The 17023-nt window shown below is 39.1% G+C and overlaps 1 protein-coding gene across 4 annotated transcripts in view; it reads right to left on the bottom strand.

The window, feature by feature from the left end:
* Positions 1–17023, bottom strand: part of LOC116328810 (melanopsin-A-like) — an 82020-nt gene that overhangs the window by 36914 nt on the left and 28083 nt on the right. For 2 of the 4 annotated variants that reach the window (XM_039616351.1, XM_039616352.1), the window contains exons 1-3: positions 11670–11792; positions 5330–5466; positions 5047–5180 (exon numbers count right to left, since the gene is read on the bottom strand). In XM_039616351.1, the coding sequence (XP_039472285.1) occupies positions 5047–5180; positions 5330–5466; positions 11670–11792 (394 nt within the window). Of the gene's footprint in view, positions 1–5046; positions 5227–5329; positions 5467–11669; positions 11793–17023 lie in introns of those variants that run through there. The other 2 variants (XM_039616354.1, XM_039616355.1) reach the window with 2 other exon arrangements.

Genomic DNA, 17023 nt, shown 5'->3' with positions numbered 1-17023 from the left:
AAGCATGGGCCATGGATCATCTGTGGAGACACAGGTAACAACACATTGGTCACTTAAATTATACAAGAAATTCACTAAAATGGCAAAAACAGTTACCTAATTTGAAGTTCTCCACTCAAATTCAGTAAGCCACTGGAGGAAAGTTGTGACATGAGGGTTAATGTGAACAACCTTTCGCTTCACAGTGGTCCCAGTCTTTCTGCTTGTCCCAACCTTGGAGGTACATTTTGTTCCCTCTTCAGGGTTTATCCTTACAAAAACCTTGCACATGCTGACTCCTGGTATTCCAGGTTCAATACATAGAATGAACCAAAGAAGACTGACATTGCATCAGCAAAGATGTTCTCTTTGTCCAGCTCAACAATTACACGCCCTCTGCACTCACCATCCAGCAGGTGGCGGTCATTGAACTTTTGTCCTTAAATGTATAGGGGCAACATGTTGTCATTATGCAACATAAAATAATTTCAATACTTCACTTCTTCACACTGTCTAGATAGTCATAAAGCAAATAGCTATGTACAGTTAATTATTAATGGCCTTATGTACATAAGTCCGTTTTAACATATTATAATTGTACATAATTGGGAATTATTCTGCCCATTAAACACACCTAACAAAGAGTCAGCCCAGTTAAATTACCGGAGATGAATCAACTGTATGGTTATTTTGGAGTTTATAGTTTGTTCTGCTGTTAAACTTTACAGTATTGACTTCAGTATTTTTGCTGTTGGTGTAGCTAGATTACTATGTTGATCAGTAATATGTAATGTGAAATTTGATATTGTTACTTTGCTGGATTCACTGAGACACATGTCCAACAACCTTGGTTTATAAAGAAAATTACAGAAATTTGAGCTAACAAAACAGAGACTGGATACCTGTGTCCACGAAAAGCTCCTGTGCCAAACAGAAATTTTAATATGGTCTAATCAGCTCTATTTCATAAATGACTTCTTACCAAGCATAATCAGCCTTGGGGTGCTTGGCAGGCTTTTAACATGCAAACTGAACAATATAAATTTGCGTGCACTGAAGCCACAAAATTTAGAAATACACAGTTGCAAAAGTTCAGTGACCAATTACCTTTCCTGAATGACATATGCAATGCAAAAATAAGAGTATTGTCAATAGGGACCAATTCCCAGTTTTTACATGATCAAAATTATTCACAAAAGGCTTCAATAAACAGAAAATGTGTGCCGACAAGAGAGCAGTGCACAAAAACGAAAAGATATTTGAGCTCGACGCTTTAATGGGTTTAACATGACTTAGTCAGCACTCCGCACCGTACAGGTAGTACAAGCACACCTGAAAACACTGACCAGCTAACAGCTTTAAGCATTTGGGCGCAACCTCGGTAGTTCACCGATTCACCTGTTGCAAACGTCCAAGTTTCTATCAAGTCTCATAAATCCATCGGCAACTATTACCTAACTAGTCTTTTGAGTCTCCACATTCATAGCTATTGACATTTTGTCTTAGCATTTGAATGAAAATATCCTGGTAGGGTAGCTTAAAAGTCAAAACAAACAGTAATAAGAACGCATTTCGGACTTCTCTCGAATAAGTGAAAAAACACTTACCTTCAGACTGATTAGCTGGTTCCGATCCAACTTTAATGTGTCCCATGTCAGTCCGTTTTAGGGAAAAAGTGTTAAGTGGTTTCATTTAATTTTGGGATACTCCCGCATGGACGAGCAATTTGGAGTCTAGCAGAGTTATCACGAATAGCATACGATCTTCAGATATAATCCAATCAACCTTGCATTTAACCCGATTGAACATCCAGTTACCTCTGACTACTTCTAAGTTGCACATGTTAACGGTCTCATCATCACTCTGTGCTGCAGCGAACTGGATCTGTGGCACAGAATAGTTGATGGTCATGTTGTTCTCCTGCTTTGCAGCTTTGTTTGAGTGTGAATTGCGGCTTAAACGTGCAAAACTAAGAGAAGCAGATCAATATTTTCTTCTTGTTGTTATTTAATGGTGGTTGGCAACCAGCGAAAGGAGCATTAACCACTCGAGCAATATTTTCTATCCCCATTGTTGTTTTGAAAGTGAATACCCGACGTGTGCGTCATACGTCACGTTGTACGTCAGGTGAAGGTGTGGTGTCAGCTATCGCACCTGTCGCATTAAAAAGCTTTGAAAACGTAACAATTGATTTAAAAACACAACCCAACGCGCTAAACTGTGATAATGTGCAGAGCATATTATTAGGTTAGTTCACTGTAGTTAGGCAGAGGTGTCTTAAAAGTACCACCTTATACAAAACAAATGAAGGTCCAGAAAGAATAAGAAGAGAAAAAGGAACACCATGCTAAATTAAGTCATTTTTAAACATTACTCTAAATGTAGCCATTAGTATTTGTTGCTGGCCATACAAAAAAATAAGTATACTTCAATTATATTTCCCAAGTATACCTTACCTAGTACGTATACTAATAATGCTTCTTGGGACTATATTGGCCCCCGTTTTAGTACATAACAGTATTCTTGAAATTAACTTTTAGATGTACTTTTTGTTCACCATAATTGTACTAGCATAATGTCATAATGTCTACAAGAGTATAATTAAAATATACGCGACTCTATCACAATACTAACCTTACAAGTATACTATTAATTAATAGTATTACTAATGTTTCACATTGTTTGACTTAACAAATACATTTATTAATATATGAGGTTCCATTCAGTTCAAGGAATTAAATTTTAGTGTGGCTGCAACTTACTCCTTAAGTTAAAAATTATGCTGTAGTTTATATGTTATACTACTTTCACAGTGAATCACATTTTATGGTAATACACTCTGAATGAGGATTTAAGTAATTACTTTTAGATCTACAGTAGAAAACAACAGAAATCCGGATGGTGTAATAGTATAATCTCAGTAACATCACCAGTTGTTACATTTGCTGTATTTTACAGCTGTTTCCATGAGTACGGTGAGTTACCGTAAAAATAATGTAATCTCATGGAATTTTCCCACAATTACATGCAAATTACAGTACTAAACTGCTAACATCCTTTAGAGTTTTTTACTGTTGATTTTGCAGTACTAAGCTATGGAAATTACTGCAAAGGCTAACAGTGCAGCTTACCTCCTAAAACTGCCACTCACAGAGTCCCTACAGCAGAGGCTGGCAACCCATGGCTCTTTAGCAGCTAAAGAGCCACATGCAGCTTGCAAACAACACATTAGAATAAGGGCTAACCCTAACGCTATTAATACATGTACTGTATGTATTAATTTAACTTCTCCCAATTACATCTGTCATGCATCTGCCCTAAGGTAATGCTGTTACGGAAAAATTCCATTATTAATTACTGTATTGAGATTTGTTTTTTAAAGGTACAGTGTGTACCATCTTGCCACTAGATGTCAGTACATTACAGATTGCAGCCAAAATAAAAACAGCTTTCTTACCTCTCCCAGTTCAAATGCATAATCCTAGCTACGGTGTTTTCTGTGGGACGAACACCTCTAGCCACTGTTCATCTGCAGTGGGTGTAGGTTTTTGGGCCGCTGTTTACCTCAGCTATCAATAGTTATTTAGGTCTATTTACTTTGGAGGAGACTATAAAACCTTTTGAAAGCGATCTGATATGAAAGCAATCTGATAAGAGCTGATGTATCACTTGTGACCAATGACACCGATCCTGAGATGAGTTGTTGAGTATATTTGACACTGTTAGCCAGCTGATGGACTGATGATGAAATTCAGCAAATAAACTCTCAATGATGTGAGAATGTAATCAAATTGTTTATGTGTTTATCAGAGGGAAAGTGTAATTTTTTAGGACACTCAAGCCTAACATTAGCTTGTATATTTTCTTTAGCTTATAACGTGCTGTTGTTGTTTAGCTGGCTTGTTGTTAGCCCTCTGCTGACAATAAGTAATTGCAAAAATATTGGGACAAATAAGCATGTTCATGCACATTGGCATGTCTTAAAACCCTGATTTAAATTCAAGAGATGAGGCTTAAGGTGACGAGAAAGAGGATGAGGAAGAAGAGAGCGCATTGGTGGAGGAGGAAACAACCATGATGAGAAAGCGATGATGAAACTATACATGTAAAAATGTCAAAAACTCATATACAGTTTAACCGAGCTATCTGTAATCTTTAAAATAAAATAAACCTATGAAGTGTTCAATGTATGTGGTTGATTCTCTAGCCACATACATAAAACATGATAACCAAAAATGTCAACCTCACCATATTTAAGATGATGGGGCAACATTTTGGCTTCGACAAACAGGTGTCCACTCATATGTATTTTTAATGGATTAATCTAATTTTTTTTTTTAGGACACATTAGGTTTAATTTCACATGAATATTCTATTCATGTGAAATTATCTTAAAAATGACTTACTGCACCCTAAAAAAAGGAAAAACACATCATAAATTGCAAGACTCGCCTGGTTTACTTCTTTTTTTTTAACTTCATAATCTGAATCTTGTTCTGTGTTTTACAAAGGATAACTGGGTGGGAGGATGGCCATGGCTAGAATAAAAAAAAGGAAGCAAACGACCTCCTGCGGTAACCACAGCTGAGACTTAAGCTCCAGCTCTGACAGCCATTGGCTGTCTTCATCAAGGTCAGGACACCTCCTGAAGGCGCCTCGACTACCAGTGTTTGATCAGTGGAGTGTGTTGCCTCTTTAAAAACCTCTCCATCTCTGTTCCCAATACGGCGTCTGCTAATGAATGATACCTCCCTCCGAATGCATTCATGTAAAACACGCTATCATCCTGCACGTCTGATTATGAGTAACCCTATCGCACAGTGTTTTTTATTTTAAACTGTGACAGAAAAGTGATCATACAGGGTGACAGCTGTGCTTCTGTGTGTGTATCTGTGTGAAATATTCATTGAACTGTATGTCACAATGAAAAGGTTAAGGTTACAGGTGGAATTCAAAGTGTGCGTGCCCGCACATATAAAAGACTGTTTAGAGTCTGTAAAGTCTGTAAGTGCAACATGTTACGTAACTGAGTTAAATGTTAAGCTTTGTATGTGCACAGTGTTGTACCTTTCTTCCCAAAGATCCAGTGTTTGTGCATGCTGGTGATGAAGAAGATGGGCGTCTGCGTGAGACACATGAGGAAGTCTGTGACTGCCAGATTAATAATGAAAATGTTGGATGGTGTCCGCAGGCTTCGGCTCCTGCATACAAACATACAGCTGTTGAATTGCTGTCATGCTTAATGAACTGTGAATAAATAAGTCACAACGTATTCTATTATCAGAGAGATATGCAAAAGTAACTGTAGGACATTTATTTAAACCAGTCACATAAGCAGAAAAACAAATACCTGCAAAAAGCATATATGACCAAGAAGTTTCCCAGCAAGCCTGTGATGCCTACAGCAAGGATGACAACACCAATAGTGTAGTGAGCGTGGTCTGGGACATCTACGGTTGGAAATGGGTAGTCTCTGACCATGGAACCCTGCAACAGGACAACAGGAAGCAATTGATTTTAATTCTATGCTGATTTAAAAGACCAGAAAAATCTGTATAGGCAATTTTCCCCAGAATAAAAAATCTAAAAACTGCAAAAGAAAAGGAAAATAATAATTATTGTAGTAAATAGGATGATTCAAATCTCATTAAATCTTAAATGGAGAGGAATTAGAAGCTTGCAGTGGAAAGGAAAACAAAAAAAATACTCATATTAAAATGGGCTTAAGCTGATATTCAGCTGTAAATATTATGGACAAGTATGTATACAGTAGGTCTTGAGTCATCCCTCACTGTATTTTGCTCGAAAAAGGGAAATGGGCAGAAAATGTGCGAAATACAGTATTTTTGGTACGACCACCTATGTTTTTTAACACAGGCTGAAATCTCTAAAGCTTTCTGTTCATTTCTTTAAGAAGTCTTCACGAACAGTTGTCAAAGCTACTTGAAGGACAAAGCTCTTCTTTGGATGTTGGCTGCCTTTTGTTCCATTCTCTGTCAAGACGATCCCACAGTGCTTCAGTAATGTTTAGGTCCGGGCTCTGAAGTGGCCACGCTTGACTGATAGTGTTGTATTGTGTGTGTGTGTGTTTTTCTTATCTTTTTTTATCCAGGTATACTTTTACTGCCTTGGTAGGAAGTCATTGTCATGTTGAAAAATGAAGCCATTACGCTGTATTGCGTGGTTGATCAACATTTTGTTGTACCCTTTTTTGTTCACAATTACATAGATTTTGACAAAGCTCCCCAAACCACTGATTGAAATGCAGCCACACACCATGACAGAGCTTCCAGTGTTTTTTACATATAACTGCAGACACTCAGTGTACATATTGGCAACAATTTGGACTAAATATTGGTGGAATAAACAAAAAGCACGCCTTCATCGGTGGATAAAAGTTCAATAATGAAGTCCATAAACACAAAGTCCTATAAATCCAGCAAGAAAAGTGACACAAAGTAGCACACTGGGAGACTAAACAGATGACTAAACAAAGGACTAAATAAAGGACAAAAGGAAGAAGTATTTATGTATTATTATTATCTATTTATAGTCACACACAAAGAGCTAATCAAGGGAATGAACCACAGCTGAGAGGAAACAAGACACAGGTACACACAATCAACACAGTCCCAGAAGAAGATGTGAGACTGAGTACAATACACAAGAAAACTACACAGCAAAGTGAAACAGGAGGTAAGTAACAATAACTAAATCAAGAAAATTGGACACAAAGATAAACTTGACACGGGAAAAAGACACAGGATGGAATCAGGGGATACCCTGAGGAAACTAATAAAATGAAGTGTATGTGTAAGTTCAGTAACGAAGATCTGTAGTCACACATTTGTTTGCTTCCCATTGTGACATCACTGGTCTAGTCCAACCATCTTTCTGCCCACCTTCGTCAGGCCAATAAGCCTCAACTGTGCACACTTTAAATCTCACTGCTCATCTGTGATTCTCTCTTGCACATCCCATTGTGCAACCCACCTCCTGTGTTACTCAGGCTCCATCCAAGCCTCCATCTTTATCTCCACCACCATTGTCTAGACTCGGGGGGGTCCTGCCCTAATTGATATGACTGCTGGGATTCTGTTTTGCTGTGATGGGCCATCAGAGTTTAATCGACAAATACCTTAATTGAATTCTGTATATCAATAAATCATGTTCAATTTCTTCTATTGATCGCTCCTTATTGAACTTTAATATAACCAGAACTGAAACTAAGAACCCAAAATGGCTGAATCACAGACCACGAGACAAATTACTATATCTTTGCTATTTATGATAGATTCAACCTGATAGTGTTTGGGCTCCTTGGAAGCAAAATAAAGAAATGAAAAGGGACTCAAGACTTTTGCACAGTACTGTGCATGCAGCATTATGGGTTTTTGGTCAAATCCATGATTCAGTTCATCCTTCGGTTGGCTATGATTTGGTCAGTACTAAGTACCTTAACTGATAACATTGCATTTGCACTAACTAGCAGGCAAATTTGTCAGTGCATCTTCCACATTGGATGCACTTTTAACGAGATGCAATCTTGTTACACTTGCTAAACTTCAGCGCTCTGCAGGGCTGCAGAATTTGTGCAGTTTTGTGTAAGAAGCCCTTTTATCTATATTAAAATACATTACATTGAGACCTAAGATTTAAAGTAAAATAAGAAGAATCAACTCAAAGAAAGTGCCACAAATGTATCCCTAAAAGATGTACTTAGTTATATTCAGCCACTGCACTTGCCATTTCAAATGAACTGAAATAAACCAAGATTGGGTTTTGGGGTTTTTTGGGTTTTTTTTTTTTACCTCAGAAGAAGAAGTTGCGTGTTAATGAAAGGTTTTCATTTGACAGCACCTTATTTTTTCTGAGACGCTGTTTCACCTGAGAGCACACAGCTCCACTTCAGAATTCATATCAGAAATCCTTACACACTCGCCTGCATGAACACTTCCCTTTTGACTCTCCCTGTGTTTCTTTTAGACAGATGCACACCCACCCACACACATATGCACACGGTCCCCAGAACTACCTCTGCTGAACTAAATCTTCCTCAGCTGCCCTACCGGTCAACTGGAACACGCATATCTTTTTCATTAATCCTGGATGCCACATTTAAGTGTGCATCTGTTTTTTTCTGCTTATTTGACATCTGTTTCAGCTGTTTTTTGTTTCTTTTTTTGCAGAGTCACAAGCTCTCATTTTTAAATGGAGGAACAGTAAAGTGAGAAAATTGAGGCACAGTTATGGAGGCTAATGAGTGAAAATGTGGTGGGGATGTATGGTTTAAAAGCAGATGAAGTTTGCATGCATGCATGTGGAAAGTAAACACAGTCCCAATCTGACGCTGTCATGAAGGATGTGTTGGATAACACAGTTCAGTTTTTCCCTGCTGGATCTGCTTCTCCTCAATGGCCACTGATGATTCTCAATCTGCATAATTTCTCACCTTCCTGACTTTTCCTATAAATCTCTCAATCACTCCTTTCTTTCCCTCTGATGTCCTCTGATGTCACCATTCTTCCAGTTTGAGCAGCTTAGGGCCAGATTAATGCCGATCACATGACAAGGAGGAAAGAAGGGAACAGCGAGCTGCATAGCACGGAAGTCTCCTCGTCCTCTATGCATTTTCCTGCGAGACTTGCAGATAAAATGTTATCTTTATACTCTCAATAGTTAGTATATGTCTGTGAACGCATACTAAAGCCAGACGCACCAGCATCGCTGAGTTTTTCCTCATCTCTGGAAAACAGCTAATACAAATGTAGTGGTCTAGTGACTGTTTAATGAACAGTGAGATAAGGCAGGCAAAGAAAAATAAATGGAGTGAAGCATAAAATTAAGATAAAGGATAGATGAGATTGTGAGAGACAGATCGAAGAAGAGGAACACGAAGAAGAAGAATTATAGAAGGAGTTGAATCTGAATGAAATCAAGACATTTTTTTGTTTTTAATAATAATAAAAATAAGTAGAACATAGATGCTCATATTTATATCAGTATTTGTTTTATTCTGATTGGGTGCCCCGTGCAAACAAAATGTTTGAACAGCAGGTGGGTGGGGCTGCTGTGCTCACAGACAGAGCTGTGTGCTCCAGATGACCATGTTAGGGATATCCCCTCTCTTTGACAATGAGCCAAGAGTAGAACAAACTGAGCTCTAAAGCGTGAGCTTTTGGCTCATACAGATTAATTACAAATGCTAACCTCATTTTTGAAGATTTGTTTAGTTTGAAAATGTGAAGTTGTAACAGTCCATACTGACAAAAATAAGAAAAAGCACTGTGGGTCCCTTTTAAATTTGTGTAAACATAAAGAGTTTTAAAGCTCAGTATCCTCCCCACACACATGCACAAGCACTGATGAATCTGTGTGCAAAAATTATTAAATCAACATCCCTCTGATGCAGCCATATATGATAAACATAACTGCAGGAGATTCTATGCAAAAAATGTAAACATTGCAAAAGCGTTAATAAAATAAATTGAATTATCAATTCAAATGAGTGTATTTTTTTTTATTAAAAACAATCCTGTAGCCACTCAAATATCAGTGAGCTGTAGACTTCTGCACTTATTAGAAAATAGGAAGCATCTCTTGTATTTAAATAGGATCTTATAGTCAGTTCTATACAATAATTTTATCTTTAATCAAGAGCCTTTGATGCTTTTGTTTAGCACTTCAGAAAAACAATATTGGCATAATCCCTTAAAAGATTTTTTCTGTGAGTAAAATATCTCATTCATATTGTGGTATAAGATGAAATCTGGTTGTCAGGAATTAATAAGAGATCACCCCAAAAAATTAGTTATTGGATTTTGTTTGCACTGATGTCAGTTGCAGTGAACATTCACAACTGACCAACAGGCTGCTACAAGGAACGTCCATCCAGTTTTTAAAAAATATGTTAATGTTGTATATTTGCACAATTAAAACCTCATATTCTGGATTTATTCTATGGCTTAGTTGACTTAACTTTAATCATGTCCTGTCACTCCCATGTCTACTGAATGCAAACATAAACAACTAATCATTAACTGCTATCCAGCAGCCTATTCTGTCTCTTTTAAGTGGTAATGGCCTTTTTTTCCTTCAGTTGTTCCGAGGCTTAACGGGATTGATAAATGTTGCAGTAACTGCTCAGCTGATTATCTGCTCACTGAATCTGCCACACCTCAAGAGCAAGTTGTTAATCAGCCTATCAGTATGTTGGCAGAGAAAAGGTTCTCTGCATCTTCAGAGGCAAACTCTTGTGTTTACCAGGTATCAGAACGCGATTACAAAAGGCCACCCACTGGCTCATGCTCTATCACAGTCTCCTTTTTAAGACACAAATCCACATGCACGTATCATATCAGCGCTCACACGAGCTGTGCTCAAATGTATGTGCATCCATGCGCACTAACATACATGGACATTTTAAACTGGCTCATGTCCTTTTAGAGATTGTGGATTAGATAGATAATTAACAAAATGCCACAAACAGTGGAAAGAAGAAGAGAATCCTAGAGAGGAACATCAAAATGAAAACCACATTTTTATCCGAAGTAGAAGATCCCATCTGTTTCTCCAGAAGCCACCCCCAGGCACGGCTCTGTTATCAGCTTTTCCCAGCACTCCCATGAACACCAGACCACAAAAATACAGTGGTTAAAGCCTGCAAGTCTGAGCTTCAAAGTCAGAATCCAAACTATACCATTCCCACTTGTTGAACTACATCCACTGTATCGCTTCACCCATGTGTTTCTCAGTACAGCTTTAAATCTCCTTTTATAAATCATTTTTAGTCAAGGTCGAAATGGGCTCATGTGGGGCGAAGTTAAAGAGTATCTTGTGTTCTATATTCAGTACACACAGAGACGATCACAATGCTACACATCTGTTTATCTGGGATTTCTTGAAGTAAATTAATCCTACTCTGAATCAGAGAGGGAGACAAAGAGAAATAGAATCTGATATATCCTTGAGGCTAGGTAAGACTTTCCAGCTTGAAAATAACTGGAAATACGGCAACAGAAGGATGACAGCGTGGTGTGCACGACTTTGATTTAAAACAAATTTCTAAAGTAATTACAAGAAAACAATTAAAATCACTTATGGGTTTGTTTCCATGTGCCTCTGTGCAGACAGAATTTACGAAAAAACAGTAAAGTTAAGTCACCTGGAATATTAAAGAACTGTTATTAGTTATTAAGTGGATGATGTCCCTGCAAACTGGTATATGAGGACTATTATAAGAAAACTACACGCGGAGCAGGTTAAAATTGATTCACGCTCTCACCACAGAAGTTAAACATAACTACACCCACAGCATCTCTTTACAGCCTCAGCAGAGCAAGCCAGAGAATCACCGGTGATGACGGGATTTGCGCTGCGCTCCTGCTTTCATTCAGGTCCCGCGCTGAATGAACTGAGCGCAGATACGCATGCATGGGGAGGATGCCGCGATTCATTCATTCACAGAGAGGTGACACCTCGCGCGCTCTCACTCTCAAACATCTCACGTTTTCTGAATGAAAGAAAAAAATAGCGAGTTCCTTTGCCCGTTTTTTCCCTATTTGGGTGGGTTGGTTCACATTTTCGCCTCCTTTACGCATCGATGCAACGCGCAGGGGCTCTCCAGTACAGTCGAGGCATAGTCATTTAAACAAGAAAGGAGAAATCAACAGTTGTGGCGCGATGCTTACAGTTGTAGCCATCGATGAAAGCTCCAGGGACCGGCGAGGGCTGATGGAGGTGATATTCCAGGGTGCACGGGAAGTCGGGTCCGGTGTCGGGAACCCCGGTCCAATTAGGAGCTTAGAATCCATTACAGATCCAAGGTGGTTGATGGAAAAAAAGATGTGTGTGTGATAAAAGTGGAATTGTCAACTGCTGATTCTATATATGAGGTGGTCTAAGAGTCTAAGTGGCCAGTCATTATTCCCACCCTGCTTTCATATCCCACTCTAACAGAAATGTGCTGTTAGACAGCAGCTGTTGATAGGGTGGGAAAGACCTGCTCTCTCTCTATCTGTGCGTGTGTCTCGCCCAATCCCTTCCCGGGATTGCCTCGGAGTGGGTCTGCATATGTACAGGAACACAAGCGGGCTTTTGTGTTTGTTTGTTTATTTATTTAACTTCGAGGAATGAGTGAAGCAGTGTTTCTCCAGATTTGCCTATTTGCACAGCTTCTCTTCCTACTCCCTCCCGGGTTGGAATTATAATATGTTGTTTCTACTGGTGAGAGTTAAAGTAAGAAAAAACAAAAAGAAGAGTTATTTACTAGATTATTAGCTGCCTCCTCCACATATGGCGCTGAATGGTCGTTTATTGATTTTCTTGTTGGATAGAACCAAGTTTTATGTTGGCTAGCTACAGCTCGCAAAATACATGCATTTAGGCAATATTAAGTAATTATATCTGTATACATTATCTGTATTTATTTAGTCGCTGAGAAATGATTTATTGTGAATGAGAGGTGCATTTTGAGTGCTTCTGTGAAGAAAGGTCGGGGTCACCCAACTGCAAACACTAAAGAATGAAGGGATACATGAATCGATGAGGAAAAGAAAAATGTATTTGGGGTGATCTTGTCAGATTTTCAGTCTAATCTTGTATTTGTAAAGGAAGTGCAGTAAAAAACACACAAAAATGAAGTATTAAAGAAATATGATGACTTAGAGAGATTTTGGGACTGCCTCTTAATCTTCTCATTTTTGTGTCCAATCTTGGTGAAAATCACACTTGGAATTGTTTGGATTTACTGGCTGGTTGGTTTCCTGTAAGTACATTCCTGTGCATTTGGGAAATGGTGAAGTAAGTACTTGTATTGTGTCATTAGCCTACTTAACTATGAGTCAGTGATCATTGTTTCAATAGATATTTGCAAATTCTAATTTTATCAGGAAAGCTATTGGAGGCTTGGTCTGTGGTTGCTTCAGTCTCTTCATTGAAGCCTTTTAGCTTTATTTTGAGTCAGCACTAATTTCACTAAAAGAGTTGTTGTTCAAGTCTTGAGCTGAAAGATGAAGCCAGTGCGGAAGCCCCAAAAGCTGCAGTTTGTCCAATGGCCATTTGAGGGTAGCTCTAAAAGTAGGTGCATCCACACAAAGTATAACAATAAAATGTCCAACTAACATTTAAACCAGTCTTGACCTCTGTAAATAGTTTCTCCCTGAGTGTAATTGTTAAGCTTTGTGCATGGCTGCCACTGTGGCAACACCTAGCTGTCTACTAGGATTGGCTTCTGCTAATTCAAGTCACTGAACTGTACCACTCAGCTGCAGTTACTTGTGCTTTTGGGATCATTTTACTGGAATTATTATACATTATAGAGACAATATGTGATTTTTGGTGTGTGCACTGCACCCATATAGTTTAGCCAGTGGCATTGACTGGGCAAGCAAAGCAAGCAGTGCTTGTCCAGTGACATCTAGTAGTAGACATAAGTTAAAAACAAAGTGAAAGCAATCTCTGTCCTTCCATATCAAACAGCATTCTTCCACACATGCTTCTCTCATTGCCTGTTTGCGGCATCTATTAAATTATTAATATCTTGTGACCAAAGTTGAATATTCGCTCTGCAAGTAAACAGGCGCTTTGTGATTTATCACCTTAACAAATACGTTTCTTATTACTAACACGTGTCATGCAGAGGAAAAAGGTTTTAATAAATCCTTTACCAGATTAACAAAGAAAGCTTTGATGATGGAGTGGGGATGACTCCTGCCATGTCTGTCTGGCGCAACTGCCACCATGGTCAGTAGTGCTAGTCACACCAACATGGTGGTGGACAAATGCCAGTTTTGAGGCTTTAAAATGCGGCATCTAGAAATCAACAAGTGATGCTAATTGTTTTTATAAGATCTGGTGTTCTACCACTGTTGCAATGTTTGGTTTATCTTCCATTTGTTGGTGGTATCAGGGTCTGCCTTATGAGTCATGACAAATAGTAGGAAAGACATATCACCAAAATTTACCAATTCATTACCCAAAACAGCAAAAAAGCAGAAGCCTTAATAACTTTATGCAGTGTGTTCATTAGTGTTGCAGTGTGCTAAATGAGTTAAATGAGTGTTCGAATGTTCAGCATATGGTGTTGTGAAGTATTACTAGCTGCACTAATTAACTCTTCCTATCAAGATCCTGCAAGACAAGGTTTAAGGACAAACAGGTGGAAGCATAGAGCAGGCTCAGCGAAGGCAGAGGGCTATTACACTGGACAGAGTGAACAAAAACTGTATAAACCAAAGTATCTGTAAGATCAATTTTTAGATATTCATAATAGCTGATAAATATGGAAGCCAAAATTTAGATTGCTCAACACCAAAATGTAACAGTTGTGGTACTAATGGGAAGACAGATGAGGCTCTGAGAAAGGTCAGGGGTGCACTGATTTGTCTGTCTTATGACTTCTGGGAAGGTAATGTTGGTTAGCAGTGATACTACAGCGGTAGAGACCGATACTTTTACCATGCAGGAGCATGTTTGGTCTCGTCTGCACCAGCTCCGGGGTGAACAATAAAGCATTCATTTCATCTCTGCTGATCCAAGATGACATTTAGGGGAAAAGAGTTTCTGGACAGGGAAATGGAAGAGGCACTCATTGATACAGCAGAAGAAAAATGTTGAGAAATTCGTATAAACTCTTGAGTGTTTCTACCAGTTCCTCTGCAAAGTGTTCATGTGAAATCCTTCCTGCCTTTGTTCTCCTTACCCCAACTGCCCTTTTTGCCTTTGGACTTGTTTTTGATTTTTTAGCACATTAAGGCAGACTAAATCCTGCCCCTATAACCCATTTTAACATTTATATAACAGTCTCTGCTGCGGTCTTTACTTTTCAACAATAACATGTTGCTAAAGCCCTTTAATGCTCTATAATACACCATAAGTGCCCCTTTAACTGTCTTAACCCTACTTAAGTTAACTCCCCTCTGTTATACAACAATCTTGTATGTGAAGAGTATGTACCACCTCTCTCGGGTCGGACCTCTGTGGCTTGAGGGCATCATGCTTTATACATTTCTGTATCTTTCTTTGCAACCAAGTGTCCACACACATTCATACAACATACGAGTCTAGGGTTTCAAGATGTTTAAACATTTTACTTCTGTCTTCTTCACTTTGCACTGAACTTTCTAACAAATAAACTCATCCTTCCTGCATACTTGCTGTTTATTTTGATTTTATGTGTGCCGTGTGTATCTATGAGAGTGTATTTGAGGCCCTCTGGCAGCTGTAACACTCACAGAATCATTGGTCCCATGATTCAGAGTACTGGCTGATATTAAGAGGATCAGAATGTGGGTCTGGACTCACACAACAGTAGCATTATACAAATAACACATTTAATACACAGGCCTAAACAGTACCACTCTGTGTGGCATGATCCTTGATCTCCCTCTCTTGCTCAGTCCTGCTCAGGTTATACAGGTTATTTTTTCTCCACGTCATCCATTAGGCTCCTCACATGCAAAAATAATTAGGTTACATTAAAATTACCTGGTTTTAGATCAGGCAACCCATTGTATCCAGGATATTGCATATATTACATATTTGCTTGCTGTTTTACATGTAAATAAATAATATATCAGCTTAAACAACCAAAAAATCCTATTAGGCAACATCCAGTGAAAGTAAACCTAACTCAGTACATTGCAAATAAGCAAACCCAAATATTTTAACTGCTAAAAATATTGGGGGCAGACAAAGAGTGATGCTAAATCACAGACTTGGTGTACCCACACATATAGTGATGCTGCACTGGGAACACCTGGCAGATGCCCCATTGCATGAAGACTGGGGACATTGCTGAGATGGCTGCAAGAGTTGTGGCTTCAAGGTTGGTGGTGCCTTTTGTGGTAATCTTAGAACCAGATAGTAGACACTGGAGGTAAAGAATGAGACTTGTTGGGGTTGGTAGCCTGTGAGACTCCAATGGCTGCTGACAGGTGCTCCCAGGCCAAGTGGAGTGCGAGTCTGGCAGTGGCTGATGCAAAAAACAAAGGTGTGGGAGGAGTTCGGTGAGACCATGGAATGAGACTTTCGGCTAGCCTCAAAAATATTCTGATGAAACATCAGAAAAATCAAGAGGCTGAAGTGACACTCTACTCACACTCTATACAGTGGTAGTGGGATTCTGCTGCCCTCAACTGAGGATATAGTCAGGCTGTGGAAGGAACACTTCCAGGATCTCCACAGTCCCACTGTCATGCATTCTTTAATAGAAGCAGAGTCTAGGGACATGGGGCATGACTGATTAGTTAAAAAAGTGCTCAGTGGCAAAGAGGTTCATCCTTAGCTCGACCTTGATCAGGTGGTAGCTTCCAGCTTGCACAGGAGTGGCTCAAGTAATGAGAATCTGCACTTTCACCTTGACCATGGCTCTCATGTGGAAAACGCTGAAATGTCCACTCTGAGTCTGGGACGAGTTACTACCCCAAGTGGATAAGTTTAAATATCTTGTGGTCTTGTTCACAAGTGAGGAGAGAATGGAGCATCAGATTGACAGATGGATTGGTGCAGCATCAGGAGTGACGCTTTACTGATTTGCTGTGGTAAAGAGAGAGCTGAGCGTAAATACAAAGCTATCAATTCAATGGCTGAGCTATGTTCCTACCCTCACCTATAATCACAAGCTCTAGGTAGTGACTGAAAGAATGGGGTCACAGATACAAGGATAAATTAATTTCTTTTGAAATGTGGCTGGGCTGTCCATTAGAAATAGGGGGAGGAGCTTGGTAATTCAAGAGGGACTTGGAGCAGAGCCACTGCTCCTCCAGATCATAATGAGTCAGTTGAGGTGATTTGGATTCCTCTTGGACATCTGCTAGATAAGTTGTTTAAGGATGTCCTACAGGGGGAAGCCCCGGGGAAGACCCAGGACTCACTGGAAAGATTATGTCTCTCGCCTAGCTTGGGAACAACTAGATAAACTGGTGCCCCCACAACCAAACCTGGATAAGCGGCAGAAAATAGATGGATAAAGATTAGCTTGTAGAAATGACCTTATTTCATTTCATAAGCCAAAAAGGGTGTTTATTACCCTGGTTCAAGGTTC

The sequence above is a fragment of the Oreochromis aureus genome, linkage group 8 (genome assembly GCF_013358895.1).
Source record: "Oreochromis aureus strain Israel breed Guangdong linkage group 8, ZZ_aureus, whole genome shotgun sequence".
In the NCBI taxonomy this organism is placed as follows: domain Eukaryota; kingdom Metazoa; phylum Chordata; class Actinopteri; order Cichliformes; family Cichlidae; genus Oreochromis; species Oreochromis aureus.
This window is presented reverse-complemented; position numbering and strand designations above follow the sequence as displayed.